The 21,612-nt window shown below is 42.9% G+C and overlaps 1 protein-coding gene across 6 annotated transcripts in view; it reads right to left on the minus strand.

The window, feature by feature from the left end:
• The window catches only part of myocd (myocardin), a 44,709-nt gene extending 35,640 nt beyond the window's left edge, over positions 1-9,069 (minus strand). For 5 of the 6 annotated variants that reach the window (XM_054735917.2, XM_015977322.3, XM_054735919.2 and 2 more), the window contains exon 1: positions 8,868-9,069. In XM_054735917.2, the coding sequence (XP_054591892.2) occupies positions 8,868-8,922 (55 nt within the window). In that variant the 5' untranslated portion in view covers positions 8,923-9,069. The remainder of the gene's footprint in view (positions 1-8,867) is intronic. The other variant, XM_054735918.2, reaches the window with a different exon arrangement.
• Between the last annotated feature and the right edge of the window lie 12,543 nt (positions 9,070-21,612).

Genomic DNA, 21,612 nt, shown 5'->3' on the forward strand with positions numbered 1-21,612 from the left:
GTGGAGCCCAGCTGTGTTAGATAACACTTATTGGGCTTGATCAGGGAAGCCACACACCTGTCTATATAAGACCTTGGGACCGCAGCAGCTCAGGAGGTAGAGCGGGTTGTCCAGTAATCGGAAGGTTGCAGGATCCATCCTGGCTCCGACCAGAGAATGCTGCTGTTGTGTCCTTGGGCAAGACACTTAACCCCCCTTGCCTGCTGGTGGTGGTCGGAGGCAACGGTGGTGCCAGTGTTCAGCAGCCTCGCTTCTTTCAGTGTTCCTCAGGGCAGCTGTGGCTACATCGTAGCTCATCACCACCAGCGTATGAATGTGTGTATGAATGGGTAAATGACTGTGTTGTTCAATTCAAGTTTATTTATAAAGCGCCAAATCATGATGTCGTCTCAAGGACCTTCACACAGTAAACACTCCACTACAGATCAGTTCATTAAGCCAATCAGTGAAAAGTTTCCTATCTAAGGAACCCAGCAGGTCGCATCGAGTTACTGACTAGTGTCAGAACTCATCATAGAGCTGCCTTCAGTTACTCTTTCAATCCTCATACTAAGTAAGCATGCAGCGACAGTGGAGAGGAAAAGTCCGTTTTAACAGGAAGAAACCTCCAGAGAATCCTGGTTCAGTATAAGCAGCCATCCTCCACGACTCACTGGGGATGGAGAAGACAGAACACACACATGCATGTTGTAAAGCGCCCTGGGGGGTTCCAGGACTCTAGACGGTGCTATATCAAAGGCCATTTACCATTTGGGACGACCAGAACCCTGGCTAGAAAAGGGCGTCTGGCCAAACTGGGCCTTGGTGAGAGAGGTAAAGAAGAACCCAAAGATCACTGTGGCTGAGATCCAGAGATGCAGTCCTCCACCAGTCAGGGCTTTATGGCAGAGTGGCCCGTCGGAAGCCTCTCCTCAATACAAAACACATGAAAGCCTGCAAGGAGTTTGCTAAAAGACCATCGACTTATAAAATATGGACATGGCCCGTTCATTACTCCGCTGGGGGAGAAGTTGAAGCCAACAACTGGAGGTTCCCACCACTGATTTTTTTTGACCGAGTCACGCCCAGACAATCCAAAAATGGGAAAAGAGGTGGAGCTGAGAGTGGGGCTGTTACGTTTGGAACAGGGTTGAACAAGTTAAACCAATCTAGCTACTAGCTAACTTAGCTAACCTAAGATGCTAAGAAGGGCACTGCAGACCGTGGGGTAGTCCACCCACACGGCCGACCGGCTTCGGTGCAAAGCTGTAGTCATGCTAGTCGCCTGTGGAGATCTAATGTGGACTGGGACTGTTACAAGCAAAGCCAGACTGCTGAGACCGGGTGCCCTGGCCTTTCAGATCAGCTCATTCTCTACAGGTGGAGATCAGCGGGACATTAGCTACATGCTAATCTGAAGCTAAGAGAGTTTTTCTGGGCGTTTTTAGCAACAAAAATATGGTAGAACGACTCCAACATGAAGGCACCTCCGGCCTGCTTAGTAACAAAGTCCTAACTAGGTAAGCTGACCGAGGATATCAAGCTTCACTGGTCCACTGTGGTAAAAAATCCATAAGTTTGCCGTTGTCAGCGCACACGCTCCCAACCAGAGACGAGAACGGCGGACTCGCCGATCTTTCACCGCGGTGGACCAGCAAAGCCTGATACTTGGTCAGATACCCAGTAGCCACACCAGCACATTACGTTTCAACAGATTTTTATCCACCTTAGACCAAGCAGTGTTATGGTAAACGCGTAGAATTTTCCCCAATTCAACCAGCAAACTATTAGCAAGAAGAAATGCTGTTGAGCGACTCAAACGAAAAGCAGCATCAACTAAAACAGATGGTGTTTCTGTGATCTCCCTCAGAAATCCACGAATGACCAGCATGACTACAGCCTGACATCGGAGCTGGTCCGCACGTCGGCTGCCCCTGGAAACGGGAACAGCCAGCCGCCTGCTCTAGCAACTCGTCTCGGGCAGGAGACACAAGACAGGCATCCGCTCAAGTTTCGGCCCCACTATCATGTTTGACTAAGCAGTTAAATGACAGCATTCCCATTCAACCAGTGAAACAAAGCACAGAAATATAATTTTACTTACTGATAAAAAGAAGAAGAAACTACTTGGATGGTCTGCTACTGCGGTCAATGACCACAGCTTGCCCTCGGTGTCCAAACAATTCAATGATTAACATCCAAACTTGAACACATGCACAAAACTTAAGTTCAGAAACTCAAAATGGCCGAACATCTATTAACGTGTAACCGAGGCCCAGGCTGAGGCTTTTCCACGGAGCTAGCTCTGAAGTCACGTGGCTCTGATGCTCATTAATTATTCAGAAGTTTAAGCATTTCATTCCACTTAAACAGAAGAGTTACAAAACGATTCACCCCCTCATAGTTGTCATGAATGTAAACTAGATCTATTAAACCTAAAATGTTTTTTTTTAAACCAGGCTGTAAACGTGTTTATTTCTGCTGTGAAATTGGCTTTTTTAACATGGGAGTCAATGAGGATTTGCTCTCCTCTGCTGCTAGCCCCTAGTGGATGAGAGTTGAACTGCAATTTTAGCCACTTCTTCTTGGCTTCAAAAAATGTGGACCGTAATGGCCTCTTGGAAACGACACCTGAAGAACCTCGAGATGGTCTATTCTTGCCTTGGCCCCCGAAATACCTTGAAACGGCCCTGGGTGGGGGGACTGACTTTTGAAGGTGACTTGAACTGTTTAAAACTTAACTGCTTAAAAACGATTGCTTCAGAAATTTAAAAACGTGTAGTGGGATAAATCTACCTACAATGTTTCCTTTTATTTGACTATTTTTCTGTCCTGTCTATCTCTGATCTTCATGCATCTCTTCTCAATCCTACAGAAAAACTGCTGCCTGGCTTCCTATATTTTCACCTCATGAGTTACTTTTGATCTAAGCACATCAAAGAGACCGACCGAGCAGAGCGCGCCTGCCGCACCAGTAAGTTGAGATCACCTGAGCACAAGACAGGTAATGCTCTCCGATCCGCGGCAGCAAAGTCCATCAGGCTCAGATAAATGACAGAAAGCACCAGAGGAAGTGAGCCGGCATAAATGACTGTGAGTTAATTATATTTTTGGGGATGGCGACACTTTGAGAATGTTACTGTGGGCGTGAGCAGGATGCAGCTGTCTGAGTGCAATGGTTAGCGCTCTGCGTCCTCTCCGCTCAAAAGGACCTCCGGAGAGTCCACATAAACAATGGAAAGCTTGGTTTATGCTTGATGCATTCACTTTCCGCTTGGTGATGCGGCTCGCGGATGGAACGCGCTTCACAACTCGCAGCGTTTATGGTTCGTGTGGCTTGTCTCTGCGGTGAACCAATATTCTCCCAAACTGTAGGGGGCAGCATGGAGCTCTACGGCATGCATCCAACACTACACCATAGTAGAAGTAAAAACTACTGTTGTTTACAACTTGGCATTCCAGTATTTTTAACAGCATCCTCGTCTTTTCCGACAGTGCGAGCTATTTCTCTCCAAGAATTATTAACATGTTGATCACGGTGATCTCTGAGAGCTGAATCATACAAATGTCTGTATTTACCAACCTCTGCCATTCTAGTTCTTGCCAGTACGCCATGTTTTTCTGTGTCCGACCGTCCGCGTGGTTAGAAAATTTCCTAGGTGTGCGTTGCGGAAATTTTGGGCCGTGCGGAGGCGCGGTGGAGGGTCGTGGTTGTGAAAATGACACAATTTTGCCACGCGGAGCCGTGTGGACCTCGCGGACGCGTCAAGCATAAACCAAGCTTAATTCACGTAGGCGTGTAAGTTGAGTGCTTCACAATTTTTGGTGAGCTGGGCTCTCCTTTGCTTCCCCGTAATTCAAACCCTGACGCTACGTCATGTGAAACCTGTGATGTAAACGTTGGTCATGGCAATGCTAACCACAGAAAACGTTAGTCTGAGCTACCGCTAATGTCCTAATTGGATGAGCGGAAAACAACACAGGAGAATGTTGGAGCACCCCTCACATTCCTGGATGTACTATGAATGAAAACCAGGCAGAGCCTTTGTTTGTCGTACTTGTCCTCGCTTGTCCACTCTCCAGCAGCCCCCCTCTTCGACATTGGTTGTTCATGCACCTCCCACTACACCCTCACCCCACAGACATTGGCCAGACATACACTCACTTCCTGATTGGCGCCCCCCACCCCAAGCAATAGCTGTAGTGCTAGCAGGAATAAGGAAACAGACTCTAGGATCTTGTGTAGGTAAACTGTCTCCCTATGCTGTGATCCCTTACATGACCACTATGAATTCATTTTAACAACTTGATGTTCTTTTGTCTGTGGTCTAAAAGAAGTCATAATAATGAACGTGGATCAGAAGATGGGACAACAACAACATCTTGGTCCCTAAAGCGCTGCAGTTTGCTGCTGCTGGTAATTTTGACGCTTGTATAGAAATATTTCCACTTCCCAAACACCGTGGTAAAACACCAAAAGTGTCTACTTACTGCCAGTAAAGACTCTGTGTGAAACAGCAAAGCAGCTGCCGTCAGATCTGGTTTTTGGTTAACAAGTGTTGCCTGGTGCCGGCTGTACGGTGAACGTGTGTGAGCCGTGCTCTCAGCTGCTCTCAGCCTCGCGCAGTGTTGACTTTGAAACCGAAGACATTTGTTTCGGCATGGGGTCCTTTGACAACAAAGGACATACAAATCCACGGCCACATTTACAAGTGTTCAGATTTATAGTGTAAATAAATGATGATTTGGCCTGGTCTGTGCAGCTGAAGTGGAGATAATTAACCAGCGATAGTGTAATTTATTGTCTTTCGGTGCCTGGAACAGAAACAAAATGGGTAATACTAACAACACTTAGAAAGTTGAACAGCAACAGCCAGACTAATCAGAGCAGAAGGATCTGTCATTTGAATTCTTCTGAACTTTCTGCAACACAAACAGGAATGTGTTGCTGACAGATGAATGAGCATGGCTGCCCGGCGTCTAATAAACAGGTATTTCTAAGTGAAGCTTTGGGTTTATTTTCGTCTAATGCCTCTGCATGAAGTGGAAATCCACCTTGAAACAGCCCTTGCATGTTTTATTCCAACGGTTCCCAACAGTTGGAGTCAGATTTTCAAACGAGAGCCAGAACCTGACTGCAGGGAGACAACACTCCACCCTGAATGGTTCTGGAGAGCTTCCACTGACAGTGACCTATGGTTAACCGTGTAAGCTGATTCAGATTTCTGCTGAAGGGGGAAAAATAACACAGCTGAGGGGTTTTAAGTGCTGCCAGAGTGCCATTCACTTTCAGTGTTGGAGGACTGCAAATGTTACTGGTTCTCACTGGAAGTCATGATTACAACCGAGACATTAAATAGATGCAGGTATGTACCTTTCAGACAATATTCAGATAGCTTTAGCAGGTAGAAAATCAGCAATAAAGGCTTGGCTCCGTGTGGCCCAGCCGGGCGGAGGGGAAGAGCGTCCAGCGCACCACCAAACACAAGTCAGTCAGAAGCCGAGGGAAAACGTTCAGATGCAAGCCTGTAGCAACAACTGCTGTCGTGCTTTTCCACCAGATAACAACAGGAGGTAGAGCGGGTCGGCCAGTAATCCCAAGGTTGAGGGATTGATCCCGGCCCCCACCGGAGCATGGTAAATGGTTCATTGTCTTGCCCAAGGACACAACGGCAGCATTCTCTGATCAGAGCCGGGATCAAACCTGCAACCTTTTGATTACTGGACGACCCGCTCTACATCCTGAGCTGCTGCTGTCACAGACGGTGGCGCCTGTGTGCAGCGACCTCGCCTCTGTCAGTGCGTCTCCTCAGTGAAACGCTCTTTGGAGTCCTCGACTCTGATAGGCTGTTCAATCACCATTAACCCTCCACTGTCCTGTCAGGTGACCCCTCCAGGCTGGATAAACATGGTTGACAGTTTACCTCTTGGCAAGGGCGATGTGGTGCACTCCTAAAAAATAAATAAATAAAAAAGCACCTGGGGCTCACCTGACCCCTTTAAGGTAAAATCAGACACCTTGGTTGAATCTAAACGGATTAAAGGAAACTTAAAAGCGTCTGTTGAAACGTCATTTGAACGAATGGAAATAAAACTAGGTTTATGACGTTTGCTAACAGCTGATGTTTCTGAGGAACCACTAGAAGTTCGATGGAGAGAACCTTCTCCCGTAAACATCCAGAGACGCGTTACCGCATCTCCATCAGGTTCTTCTCAGAACTTGGAAGTTTCCTTTCTTCTGTCGCTGCTGATGAAGTAAAACACCTTTTGTTTTCTGTCCGGATTTTCACTTTAGCATGTTCCGTGTTCAAATGTTTGCTGTTTATGTTTGCAGCAACAGATGAAGTAGCTGACTTTTGACTGGCGTGACCATTTACACACACACACACACACACACACACACACACACACACACACACACACACACACACACACACACACACACACACACACACACACACACATTCATCTGTGGTTTAGAACATTTGTAAACTATTTTCTGTACAAAAACGTGAAACTAACTTTAATCTGTTTAAAGTCTCTCGTCTGCCGATCTGCGGGTTAGAGGTTGAGACTGGATGTTTAATCTGAAATCATCTGAGATAAAAATAAAAAGCAGGACTGTTGGATATCCCGCGTTAACAACAACGGTTTTACTGAGAAGGCTCGAGTCCCTCCCAACAGCACTCCACAAACCCTCATCTGGACCTTAACTTTTACATCAGATGTTTATCTTTCTTTGCAGCATTTAAGATGTGGTTCACTCGTTTAATCAACACATTAGCAGAGGAATGAATGTCTCAGAAACCAGCAGGATGCTACATCAGAGCAGTGGCGTGTCTAGATCCATTAAAATGGGGTGGCCCAGGTGAGGCACACCTTTGTGCAGGGGTGGCACCAACAGTTACGCTTTCTTGTTTTACCCCCAAGCCTTTTGTAGACAATGAAAAGCCTATTTAAAGGTAAATTAGTGTGGTGGCACCTGGGGTGGCCAATCAGATTCCAAGGGTGGCATGTGCTACCCCAGGCTACTCCCTGGACACGCCCCTGCATCAGAGGAGAGCTGAACACGGCAATTATTTCCTGGTTTTGGGGCATCACTCAACTGATTGGCTGACAGCAACTTGACTCTACCACTGACTGTTTTCTCTACAGTCAGATATTTTGTCTCCACAAATAACACAAGCCTGGAGGAGTTCTGCTATGTGGTGGGGTTGCTAATTCTAACAGTTAGCTTCTACTAGTTCTCTGCTGTTTCCTGGACACTAAACCAACAACAGCCTTCCCCGTCGTGAGTCCAGATGGGTGAGCCCATGAATGTTAAGTTACAGTGTGACGTAGATCTGTCAGGATTTTCTAATCCTAGAGTTTCACCGTCTGTTTTCTATCAGAAGCTAATGCAGGAGACAGGTGTAGGAGACTATTTTCATGTTCAGCCTTCATGAAACACTCAGTGTGACCCAATAACTCAAAAATGGGATGATTATAATCATAAATAATCATTAAACATGGTTTTTTAGTGTTCCACGCCTTTAACAACGCTTCAGCAGTTCCCATGGCTTTGATAAAGCGGTCAGGCAGCACAGAAACAGCGACAATCAGCCGTTTTCACACACAGCTGACTGCTCCCTAAGGCTAGGACCGAGCAGCAGCAGTTCCCATGGCGAGTTGTTCTACTGTGGTGGAAAAGAATCAACAATCTGTAGTTTTCACAGAGCGCTGCATGTCACTGGAGCTGCTGCAGCACACATTCACAGACCCCTCCTGTCATCAGCAGTCAGCACACAGATTTCCAGGCTGATATCCTTCAGATACACTCACAAACCTCCTCCAGCTCTAGTTGGTGCGGATTCCTGTGACGCTAGGCAGACTTGCATATAACAGTATCTCTACATCTGTGCTGCATTACCCTAACACACAGCCCAAAGCCGCCTCTGAGAGAAGCCCGGTGCTCCGCGCAGCGTGGAAGGTCATTTCCCAGCTCTATAACGCACTTGAAGGAAAAGTGACATTTAGCCAGCAATCTCAGGAATGCAGCTAAAGCTCACGGGCTGAGTGGGAGCACGGCGAAGAGCAACTCTGATCTACAGGAGTCCCGTCTTCTTGAGAGGAGCTGCTGGAGTCGTTTCAGCGGTCCGGCTCTCCTCAGGAGGTGGCAGTGTTGGTCAGACTACACATCCAGACGGGTCCTCAGTGAGAAACTCACACGGACCAAACTAACACACCATTAGCATCATCCGGCTTCCTGCACCGTTAGCATTAGCTGAAGGCTGAGTTGCCCCAAAATGTTTTCAACTGGTTTTGTTTGTATTATTTAATTGCTCAAAAAGTTTGTGTATGTGAATAAGTAGAGCCATGGCTCTGTGAATGATGTAACTTGAACACCTTCAGCTTGGAAAAACAGTCCCACTGAGGCCGGGACCAAAGTGGACTAAAAGCTGAAACTTTAAGATTTCTTAAAACAGTTGATCCAAACAAATTTGTCACAAAGCGCTGATTCTGGTACGGATCTGTGACATTCGGGTTGTTGGCTGCGTGTTCGACTCGGCTTGTTCACACCTTTACATTTGAAAGCTGCTTTTACGATGAGCCGTCTGCTGCTTTGTAACCACAGAGTTCAACGTAAACCTGAAGTTCTGGGATGGAACAGACCCACGGTGGTCTGGTCCCACGTGGACCTACTCTGCTTTTACAAACTGTCATATTTGGTTGACCTCTGAACTTTACAACATCCATCTTTATGGGGATCACTACAGAGAGGAAACCTGTCTGACAATTTCACAAACACACACACAAACTCATGTACGCATGCATATGCACGCATACACTCACACACACTGTAAGCTCTGACATGCCTTCAGGGAAAGGTCAAAGGTCAGTGCACTTACCTGATCTAAATTTGCTTCGTATCAGCACAGAATGTTCAGAGCCCAGGAGAGTCATTCTGATCCTAGTAGAGGTCCCGCATCAAAACGGTGAAGAAAACATGTAAGAAGTGACCTCTTCTGGACCGTAGACTCATGTGAGACAAACTGGTCCCTGGCTGCCTCATCAATACACACACACACACACACACACACACACATACACACACACACAGGCTTCCTAGCTGCACAGGCTGTGCACACTCTCAACACCGGCCCTTTATCTGCTGCCTTCCTCGTCTCCCTCTCCCCTCAGCAGCTGATGTGTGAGTGTGCGGCTCTGATGGGGCTTTGGTTCTATCCAGATGAGAGTTCTGAGTGGGGCTGGGGACAACACACACAGATATGCCCACTCACGGAGGGGCCAGCCCAGGCCGGGGTTTCCTCCAAGCCCCGCCTGCTGCAGCCCAGAGGCATTTCAGGGTTTGGCTGATGACTTCTTCCTCCCCTGCCACCAGGATAAATATATCTGCCTATCAGCTCTGGCTGTCATTAGAGAGTAGAGAGGAAGACCAAGATCAGATTCAGAACAGAATTCAGCAACAGATCACATGGCTCTTGGGGGTGTGAATCAAGCTCTCGTGCATCAGTCCAGCAGTGATCCTCTCCCGAATCAGCATCTCTATGACGCGCAGTAGTCCGCTCACATTTTCAGGACATGTTATGATGCATTTGAAGGAAAACCTGTCATATTTAAAGCCACAGCAAAGTGAGCTTTCATGTCGGCCTGTTCTCCAACACTGTTAGGAAACGTCCACTTTCAATGATGCCATCCATGTGGCCGGTATCATGTTTCTCAAGGATCGCTCACATATTCCAGATCTGGGAGGAACATTTAATAAAAACATTTAGTTTACCCAAGAGGTGTCAGGATCTGCTCCTTCTCCCTCTGACTCGTCCTCGCTCTCCTCACTAAAGAGCAAAATAAACTTTTTTAGCTGATAACTAGTATAAATGAGTGTCTAATAGTGTTGTAGACATGTGTAGTCATTATTTTTGCATTTTGATGCGTTTCCTTTGAAAACTCTTAATTCTGTCTAAAAACATCAGTCTAGCGCCATCTTCGGCTCAATTCAATTCGAGTTTATTTATAAAGCACCAAATCACGACAAGTCGTCTCAAGGACCTTCACACAGTAAACACTCCAGTACAGGTCAGTTCATTGAGCCAATCAGAAATAATGTTTCCTATATAAGGAACCCAGCAGGTTGCATCGAGTCACTGACTAGTGTCAGTGACTATACAGCAATCCTCATACTAAACAAGCATAAAGCGACAGTGGAGAGGAAAACTCCCTTTTAACAGGAAGAAACCTCCAGAGAATCCTGGCTCAGTATAAGCAGCCATCCTCCACGACTCACTGTTCTAAAGCCGTTTCGATTCCAGTGGGCTGTAGCGACCATAGTTTAATTGCGGTAACAAGGAAAACAAAGATGCCTAAAAAAGGCCAATTATTTGTGTGCAGACGGATGTTTAAATATTTCAATGAAGATGACTTCATAGAAGATGTGAGGAAAATAAGTTGGACACAGGTTTTAAGTGAAGATGATCCATGCCAAGCAGTAGCAGTTTTCAATGAATTGTTCACAAAGGTGTTAGACAGACATGCTCCTATAAGGAAACGCGCTGTGAGAAGGGTATCTGCTCCATGGTTGGATGAAGAATTAAAAGAATATATGAGGCAGAGGGATAAACTTAAAAATGAAGCAGTAAAAACTAATAGTCCAGATAAATGGAAAGAGTATCGTAGATCACGAAACTTTGTAACTAAATTTAATAATCATAAAAAAACGGTTGTATTATCAAAAAAGACTAACTGATGCAAAATCGGATAGTGCAAGATTATGGGGTACATTGAATGAAATGATGGGTAGGCATAATAGGTCAGCTCCAACTTTTTTGGATGTAGGGGGAACTTATCTCACTAAACCAACAGAAATTGCCAATTATTTAAACCAGTTTTTAACTAATAAAATTAAGTTGTTACGAGATTCTATGGAAAATAGTCAAACCAAAAATATTTCCTATCATCTAATTAAACAAAAAATAATGTTAAATAAAAACTGCCAATTTCAATTTGATAAAGTGACTGAAGACAAGGTTAAGGAGATAATATTAAAAAGTAAAAATAAACCATCTGGCATAGATAATATTGATATAAAATGGTTAAAGTTAGTAGTAGATTTTATTTCATGTCCTATTGTTCATATAATAAATGGAAGTTTTAAAGAAGGTATTTTCCCATCTCAATGGAAAACAGCAAAAATAATACCTTTAATTAAGAACAATAGAGAACCACTGTCTGTTCAAAACAGTCGACCAATAAGTTTGCTACCAGCTTTAAGTAAAATCATGGAAAAAATTGCATATGATCAAATTCAAGATTATTTTGAGTTATATGAAATGAACACAAAATATCAACATGCTTACAAAACGAATCACTCAACCACTACTGCACTTATTCAAATAACTGATTATTGCTTAGAGAATATCGATAATAATAAGCTAATTGGTTCTATATTTCTTGATTTAAGTGCGGCTTTTGATGTTTTAGATCATGATATTTTATTACAAAAACTTAAACACTATGGATTTCATACATCTGCTCTTAACTGGACTAAAAGTTATCTTACTGACAGAGAATATCAATTTTATTTCAATGGCAGTTTTTCTGAAAAGGGTCTGATGGAATGTGGTGTTCCACAGGGAAGTTGTTTGGGACCACTTTTGTTTTCTATTTTTTTGAATGATTTTCCGTGGGTGCTGCAACATGCGACTACAGCAGTATATGCAGATGATATTACTGTTTTAGCTTCAGCACATACGGAGAGTGCATTGAATGAAATATTAAATGAAGAGTTAAGAACAGTCGAGCAGTGGATAACTGCTAACAAATTAGTGATTAATGCAGGAAAAACTAAATGCATGGTAGTTGGCTCCAAACATACTTTACAGACGATGCCAGTTACATTTAACCCTGAGTAACAACGTAATAGAACAACTAGAAGAAGTAAAATTACTAGGAGTTATAGTTGATTGTAAATTATCATGGACAAGCCAGATTAATTATGTTTTACGCAAAATGGGGAGAGGTATGGGCATAATTAAATTTTGTTGCAAATTTATACCACAATATTTACTTAAATGCCTTGTTCAATCATTAGTGCTTTCTTGTGTAGATCAAGCATCTGTTATTTGGTCCAGTACAAGTGAAAATAATTTGCATAAGCTACAAGTTGCACAAAATAAAGCTGCTCGTATTGTTTTAGGCTGCCCTTACAGAACGAATGTGGGAACCATGCATGAAAAACTTGCTTGGCTTGATGTGAAGAGTAGATTAAAGTATTTCGTGGTAACAACTGTGAGGAAAATAATAATTACAAAAACACCAAAAATGATACATAGCAAATTATTGTTTTTTTCAGATAATCATACTTATAATACACGACAGATAAATTAGATGAAATGTATTTTACCACGCAGTAGAACAAATCAAATTCAACAATCTTTTCACTATAAAGCTATGACTGCATGGAATGCATTGCCTAGATTTTTAATTTTCGAAAGTAATAACATTTCTTTTCATAAGAAACAGAAAATTTTTTTGTTTACACACTTAATTGTATAGTGACTATGAACTCTGCAACGAAGGATTGAAAATCTGTGTTTGAGGTCGAGTACTGAATATCGATGAACTATGATACGAAACAATGGACATGATGTCGCCATTCTGTTATATTTTATTTTCAATCTTTATTGGTGTGATTAACTCCTTTCCCGATATTAGTTTATATATGTAATTTTGTTCTAGATATGTGATTTCATCTTGAGCTACTGGTATTATGGGAATTAGGGATGTGTGTGCGTGAATGTGTGTGTGTTTGTGTGTAAAGGGTATTATCTCATGTAAACAACTGTATGAAAATGTATGAGACCCCAGGAAGACTAGCATCTGCACTTAGGCAGAAGCTAATGAGGATCTCAATAAAACGAAACAAAACGAAACTGGGGATCGAGAAGACAGAGCACACACACACACACGCACGCACGCACGCACACACACACACACACACAAAGACAAGTAATGTGTCTATAGTTATATTGTGATTTCTTAGTAAATATTCTATTTGGCGAGAGATAAACTTTATAGTATTTATCCTAGTGGATCTATAATTAAACGGATAAACTAGTATTAGCACATCCAACGTCAAGGAAAGCAAAAAGTTATTATCAGGAGAGGAAGAATGTTTTAGTGGTTAGCAGCAATGTGCTAGACGATAGCCCCCTCCATGAGGCCACCACAGCTCAGCAGAACATCGTTGTAGCTTCTTCTGGGGAGAAAAACACTTACAGAGAAAATAAAGTTAACAGCTGAAATAGCAGAAAATAATACAGTTAAAGAGCAGACTGTAGAATAAAGCAGTAGTGTGAAAAGTGGTCAGTGTATCCTCCAGCAGTCTAAGCCTATAGCAGCATAACTACAGAGATAACTCTGGATAATCTATCCTATTTAGATGGAGGCATGTTGGAGGCAGGGCAAGGGAGAGCCGTCTTTACCGACTGTACACTCCACCTCCCTGTAATCCCCCACTTGTCCAGATTTAGGCTAACATCAGATTTTAACCATAGGCCCTATCAAATAAAAATGTTTTAAGCCTAGTCTTAAAAGTAGACAAAGTGTCTGCCTCACGGACTAAAGCTGGGAGCTGGATCCACAGGAGAGGAGCCTGATAACTAAAAGATCTGCCTCCCATCCTAATTTTAGATATTCTGGGAACCACCAGTAGACCTGCAGTCTGAGAGCGAAGTGCTCGGTTAGGAACGTATGGAACAATCAGATCACTGATGTATGATGGAGCTTGATTATTAAGAGCTTTATATGTGAGAAGAAGGATCTTAAAATCTATTCTGAATTTAACAGGTAGCCAATGTAGGGAAGCTAAGACAGGAGAGATATGATCTCTCTTTTTAATTCTCATCACAACTCTAGCTGCAGCATTTTGGACAAGCTGAAGACTTTTAACTACATTCTGTGGACTTCCTGAGAGTAATGAATTACAGTAATCCAGTCTTGATGTAATAAATGCATGAACTAGTTTTTCAGCATCACTCCTGGAAACGATGCTTCTAATCTTAGCAATATTCTGAAGGTGGAAAAAGGAAATCCTACAAACCTGTTTAACCTGGGATTTGAATGACATGTCCTGGTCAAAGATAACACCAAGGTTCTTTACTTTGCTCTCGGAGATTAATGTAATGCCATTCAGGTCAGGTGATTGGCTAAGCAATTTCCTTTTCTGAATTTCAGGTCCAAAGATGAGAACTTCAGTCTTGTCTTGATTTAAAAGCAAAAAGTTTTGAGTCATCCAATTTTTTATGTCCTCAAGACAAACCTCAAAAGTATAGAACACGTTTATTTTGAGTCGGTTTTAGCCAATAGCTAACAAGAACAATGCTACATATTTCAGAGAAGTACCACGTAGCAGCCAAATGTCTCATTTTGATTCCAGTTTTGATATTTTAATGGATATTTATAAATTACATTAATTGAATTATCACATTGTTGCATGTTTAACTAGCTCTATTGTGATGAATTAAACCTCACTCACTGTTAAAAGCTAGTTTTAATTTCAAGCGTGTTTAAATATTAATGGCTCAAAACAATAAGGCTCAGGTCCGCTTGTCTCCTTCAAATAAACTTGGTCCCTTTCTTCTCGAGTGTCGGGTAAGGAGGGGGAGAAACGTCCTCCACTTCTAATAACTGCTCAGAGTGAAAAAACTAGCTTCGTCTCGTTACCCATCCATCTTCGTCACTGCCGCGGCTCCGCCCTCTCGGTCCTCCAGGCAACGCCTACTAATGTTGCAGTTTTCAAAATTGATACGTGGGTGGAGAAGAACTCTGAGGCACGCTTGACCTGCCTTTTATGTGTTTATTGGACTCACCTGCCCCTTGTCCTCATGTATTTAAACTCTCTGTTTGTGCTTGTCTTTGTCTTCCTGTTGTATCATCCTGCCTACCATTATTCATATGAAACAGTAGTGGTGGCTTGTCCATAGGGGGCGCAAGGGTGCTGCCCCACCAGTCTTACAAGAAGAAGAAGATACAAATCTCAAAAAACATGAAAAATAAACTTAACTATCTTTACACCATACAAACGTGCTGTGTGTAATCTGCATTTTAGTGTGCCTATTTCTCTAACCTGGTGTCCCAGAGCAAAGGGAACCCCAAGGTGCTGTTTAACACCATCAGCAGCATCGTCTCTCCTGCCTCTCCTACAGCCTCCATCCACTCTGTTGCAGACTGTGAGAACTTTCTGTCTTTCTTTGTGGACAAAGTCAATAAGGTTAGATCTAGCATCTCTCCTTCAGCCTTATCTCTGCCTCTCCCGACTCCAACCAGGCCCATCATCCTAGATAGCTTTGCTCCTGTTTCTTTGCCTGAGTTAACCAAACTAGTTAACTCTATGAAGACCTCTGCATGCCCCCTCCACATCTTACCCTCATCTTTGTTTAAAAGTGCTTTTCAGTCCATCGGTCCCAGCGTGCTCTCTATAATTAATGCTTCTCTAGTTTCTGGTCAGGTCCCTGCTTACTTTAAGAACGCTGTAATCCACCCGCTTCTTAAAAAAACGAGTCTCGACCTCTCTCTCCATAGCAGCTTCAGACCCATCTCTAAACTTCCGTTCATCTCCAAGATCTTGGAAAAGGTTGTGGCTAAAAAGCTCACAGCTGCTCTTGATGAACATAACATCTATGATAGCTTCCAGTCAGGTTTTCGTAGAGCTCATTCTACTGAAACAGCTCTTCTTAGGGTCTCTAATGACCTTCTGACTCACAGTGATGCAGGGGACTGTTCTGTTCTGGTCCTGCTCTACCTGACTGCAGCCTTTGACACTGTTGACCATCACCTGCTACTGGAGTGGCTGAGAGACTGGGTAGGGTTAGGGTTAGTGGGTAGGCCTATCAGGATCTGGTCTGGAGTGGTTCTCCTCTTATCTTTCTGAGCACTCCTTTTCTGTAGCCGTCTCCAACATTAGGTCCTCCACCACCTCCCTTACCCATGGTGTCCCACAAGGTTCTGTGCTGGAGCCTCTGCTGTTCCTCCTCTATCTGCTTCCTCTTCATCACATCCTGGGCTTCTTCAAAGGAATCTCCTACCATCTTTATGCAGATGACATCCAACTGTACATCTCCTTTAAGCCCCATGAAATGTCTAAGCTGCAGCTGTTACACACCTGCTTAGACTCTATAAAAACCTGGATGGTGGGAGCTTTCTTCAGCTGAATGAAGATAAGACTGAGATCCTCATCTGTGTCCCGGACAAACTGGTTCCCAAAGGTCAGCTTGCTTCTCACACCAAACCCTCTGTCAGGAATCTTGGTGTGACCTTTGACCCAGCTCTCACCCTGGATTCTCATGTCAGTTCTCTTGTTCGCTCTTCCTTTTTCCATCTCAGGAACGTTGCTAAGCTGAGTCCCATTCTGTCCCGCTCTGAACTTGAGACAGTTCTCCACACCTTCATCTCCTCACGCTTAGACTACTGTAACTCTCTTTTCACGTGTCTGAGCAGAACCTCCCTGAACCGTCTACAGGTGGTTCAGAATGCCTGTGCTCGGCTTCTGACCAAGTCCTCCAAACACACCCACATCATTCCGCTTCTCCTCCAGCTTCACTGGCTGCCAGTCAACTTCAGGGTTCATTTCAAGATCCTGGTTCTGGTCTATAAGGCCTTACATGGACAAGCACCATCTTACATTGGTGAGCTTTTCAGCCCCTACACCCCCAGCAGGTCCCTGGTCCAGTGATCAAAGCCTACTGGTTGTACAGCACCAGGCTAAAGACCAAAGGTGACAGATCATCTGCTGCTGTGGCCCCCAGACTCTGGACCTCTCTCCCCCTGAGCCTGAGATCAGTGGACTAAGTGGTCTCCTTTAAAAAGCAGCTGAAGACTCACTTGTTCAAGCTGGCTTTTGTATGACCTTCTTCACCTCTCTCTCTTTATTCTGCTCTCCCCACCTATTCCACCTTCCTCAGGATCCACTGATTTCCCTCTTTCCTGTTCACTCTCTCTCTTTCTTAACATTTTTTAATCACAATTGTCTATTTTTTGCTCATTTAAAATATATTTTTATTCATTTTCCAATTTCTTTCTTATATTTTACATTTTTTTTGTGAAGCGCCTCATGATTTTTATCTTGAGAGGCACTATAGAAAGTTCTTTTCTTATTCTTCTTCTTTAGTTTAGTTTAAAAATGTTATTCAAACTTTTACCACAACTGAATGGTCTCATGACGTTTTCCATGTTGGGCACAGCAATCTTTACTATTGACATACTCTATAACTGTCTAAAGCATGCTGGATTCCCCCTCCAACACAAAGAATAGGAGAGCCTTTGGGTCCAGAAACTGGGCGGAGTCTCAGCTCAGATCAGGATTTTCACTTCTACACAGTTCACCATTCTTTGTTCATTTTAGAGCAGCTGATTACACCTCGTGGAGTTATTATTTTTTATTATTATGGAGAACCAACATTGATGGAATCAGAGACTTAGAAACCAGCAGGTAAAAAAGTGGATTTTTTAAACTATAACATGGATTATTACAACAATAAACAAACAAAGGTAAGATTTGATTAATGCTTAACTAATGCTTTTCAATTCAGTTTATTTATAAATTACCAAATCAGGACAAGAGTCGTCTCAAGGCAGTTCACATAGCAAACATTCCAGCACAGGTCTGGGGTCTCATTTATCAAACATTGCGTAGAATTCTTACTAAAACCGTACTTCAGCTCAGCAAAAAAAAAAAAAAAAGTAGTAGGTTTGTGATCTATAAAACATGGAGTACGCACAGCTTTACGCAATTTCCGCTTCATAAATCAGAAACTACCTAGAAATGTTCTCAGGTGTTTCTGGATCACATCACTTTCTGCCATAAATGGTCAATGCAAAGTGCCTTGTGGATCTCATGCATTCACATAAGCCGGCTGTTGCAGCGCTCCACCATTAACGATGGTGACCGTAGATCAAGGAAGCACAATGTCACAGAAGCAGAAATTGAGGTACTTGTGAGTGAGGTGGAGAAATGAAATGGGTGCAAAACAAATAAGAGAAAATCCACGGAGTGGCACAGCATTGCTGAAGCCGTCAATGTTGTGAATTCTTCAGAGAGATCTGTGGCGGATATGAAAAAATGGTCTGATCTGAAGGTGGTGGCAAAACACCAGTGTGCGTCTGCCACTGGCGGAGGCCCTGACACCTCTGATTCCTCGCCGCTCACCGTTAGGATCACAGCAGTACTCGGACCAGCAAGCGTGCGTGGCATCGTGCCGGAGAAGGAGGGAGACACTGACCATGCAGAGGAGAATGGTAATGTTTAAGCCTTTTATTAATGCAGATCGAATGTGTCCGTCATTAAAATATAAAACAAAACAAAACCTCGTTTCCCGCCAGCAACTGTGGACGAAGCGCCCAACGAGGCATCCACCGCTCTCCGACTAGTTGTCCTGTCTCCCAGGTCAAGTGTTTTTTGGACTCACCTGTCCTTCATCCTACCAAGCTGATCCTTGTCTTGTCGTCCTGGTGTATCATCCTACCTACCATGATTCACATTAAACTGTCTTTTTGTTTACCAGTCTGCCTCCTGTTCCTGCTCACCTGCATTTGGGTCCTATAACGACTCCACTTTATGACAAAATGAGCTTTACACAGGAAATGACATAATATGTTCATCGTATCAAACAAGTATCAGTGTACCTGCCGATGGCAGGACACCCGAGAGTGGTCAGCAGCTGCAGGTGTGCAGGGATTGCCCAATTCTGGTGGTTCAAACAATCTAACACAGAAAATTTCAACCCGTAGATGATTCAAAATCAGCTGATCATCACTGGCCAAAACAACTTCAGGGTCCATAACAACTCTCCCCATTCAGATCCTGGCTTTGCCCGGATTTTCTAAGAGGGCCAGCTCATCGGTTTTAAAGCATACTGAATGAGTGTGACTGCAGCGTGACTACTCAGTAACCACACTAACTGATACACACCTCTTCACAATTACTGGACAAATAAGTGCAAATGCCTTATAATGTGAAGGTGCATGTATCAAGACGCTGACGCAACTCTTAAAAGCAGCACACAGGGTCTGTCTGTAAATGTGGCATGATGTCACCATGACATCATCTCACTGACTGCGTTGCCAGTTTCCTGTCTCCTAAATGTGCTTACACCATACGATGCTGTGGCAGTTGAAATTTAACAAATCCACTCAGCCTTTGGACTAACAGCCACTGTTACAGATAACGGGTCAAACTTTGTTTAAGCCTTCAAGATGAATGAGGTGCAGAAACAGCAGAGTCTCCAAAGTGTTTTCTCTCTAATTCTGTCCAATAAAAATCACTTCACTGAGCAAATTAAATGAATATCAGTGATGTATATGATGATGGAGAGAACAAGCGGACATGCTAACTCCTTGCAGAAAGGCCAGCACCAGGATTTTAACTTGAGAGAGGAAACAATTCTGCCAACTGTACCACCATGCAGCCCTGCATCGGTTTAATTGCATCCAATAGCAAGAGTTTACAAAATATAAAAATCATTTTCTATAGTTGTTTTCTTTTTTAAGCAGGTCAAAGCCTGACAGATCTACACTGGACTGCAAATAGTTCCTAAACTCTTACTGCCATCTGCTCCTTCTCAGCATCAGAATCACAACTGCACTAGTTTAGTGAAGGAACCATGTTGTAAGAATTTGATTTACATATTATTTAATGAACCATAAGACATGAGAGTCCATAGTAAATCTGAAATCAACCTTATGGATCTGTGGTACTTTTAACCAGAAGATTGGAACTTTTTATTGCAGGGATTATGCAACACTTCATATTAACTCAGAGACTAGAGAAGAGAGAGTCAAGTTTTAAAAGTTTAAAGATTTATTACCAACACTACCAACACTAAATGTATGGTGTAACTAAGGCTAAGTGAGAGGGAGAATGGTGTAGTGTGGAATGTTGTTCAGAACCAGCAAATCCGGAGAAACGATTAGTTCTGATGGGAGTGAAGGCGATGTCTTCGCGCTAAGCTTTGATTTGGAGATTCATAAACACATTGAGATGCCATTCTGTCCGTCTACGTACTCTTAGCAGAAGTCCCCGTCTAGATCAGGAGGTGTAGAGGTCCAGCTTGGACCTTTCTGGAGCCGAAGCCTGTAGAACAGCCGCGGCCGCCAACCAGTCCGGTCTTTGAGATACTTTCAGGTCACGACAATTTATCGGCATCTAGCAAGACCCAAACCGGGGTCGTGATGGTTCAGCTTTTATTCTGAAAGGAACCGTTGCAGCAGGTGGAACATGCAACAGATTTTATCCAGCTTGCCGTTGGTTCTTTCGGCTGAAGATGAAAGTTACGGATTGGCCACTCCCATAACTTCTCTAGAACGCTTTGAACTGGCGTTAAAGATGACGTGGGCATAGTTTTATACTTCGGATGTTTTGATTCACGGTTGAATGAAAAGAGGACAGATTTACCGAGCACCACCGAAACCACGCCTCCGTCAAATCTGGCAGATTCTGATTGGATCAGTAAAAGCAATGTGTGATGTGGCGTAACCTTACGTGAGATCAGTCTCTAGTGGAAACATTTAAAGTTATATTACTTATTATATTCTATAGGATTATAATATCAAGTAATTAAAATTAATTTCATTTCACAAATTGGTTCACATTTTATTATTGGACTAGCACTTTGTTTGAATAGCTTTATTAAAAATAGAGTTCTTTGATTTATTAAAAAGAAAGAGTCCTTTGTCTTCATTCTTTTCTTGTGCTGGAAAGGAAAACAGTTTAGAAGCAAATACACGGGACCTCGAGCAATATCTCATGCAGATTAGTTCTTGCTGGGGGGGTGGTGGGGGGGGGGGGGGGGGGTGACTTTTAGGTGGAAAACAGTAATTTCATTCCGTTACAGTGTTGTTGAAGCAATAAGCTCTCGCTAGTATCTGATTGCAGACCAAACACCAACACAACAGGGGCAGAAGTGACAGAGACAAAGCAGAGGTTCCTCAGAGTGATCTGCAAGTCTTAAAGGATGAAAAACAAAGTCAACTTAAAATTCAGAAGTTAGAAACTCGCTGATCAATTACTGGTTTAAATCTGAGCTATGTGGGTTAAAAATAAAAGGTAACTTAAAAAAAATCTTAACCCTTTAAGACCTGCCATAGAACAAGTTGGCCAGAACTTATATTTACATTTTTACATGCTGTAGTGCCATTTCTAGGAGTATTTCAACTTCCTATACATCAATACAACCCTTAGATTCAAAATTGTAATAATATAAATGTAAAATGCTCATAGCAACTAAATATTTGACTAAAACATGCAATTATTCATACAGAAATAAGAGACTCTTTTTATTATTTTTTTACACATCAATCAAACGATTTATTTATAAAGCGGCTTCCCCTGTCGGGAAGCCCAAGGTGCTGAACATGGTGTCACATATTTTTCATTATACAGAAAGGCCACACCTTTATCCCTCAAAAGTGTCAATGAAAAAAAGTTGCACCAATCCTTTCAAACAACATATATATTTGAAGTGCTGCTGAGACACATTCATTTATATAAACTGACAAAAACAAAAACATAAATAATAATAATCAGCAGGAGTCTAAATTCAATATTTGTTGCTAATTTTTCAGTAGTATATAGTTTTCCTT

This window comes from Nothobranchius furzeri, chromosome 16 (genome assembly GCF_043380555.1).
Source record: "Nothobranchius furzeri strain GRZ-AD chromosome 16, NfurGRZ-RIMD1, whole genome shotgun sequence".
In the NCBI taxonomy this organism is placed as follows: Eukaryota; Metazoa; Chordata; class Actinopteri; order Cyprinodontiformes; family Nothobranchiidae; genus Nothobranchius; species Nothobranchius furzeri.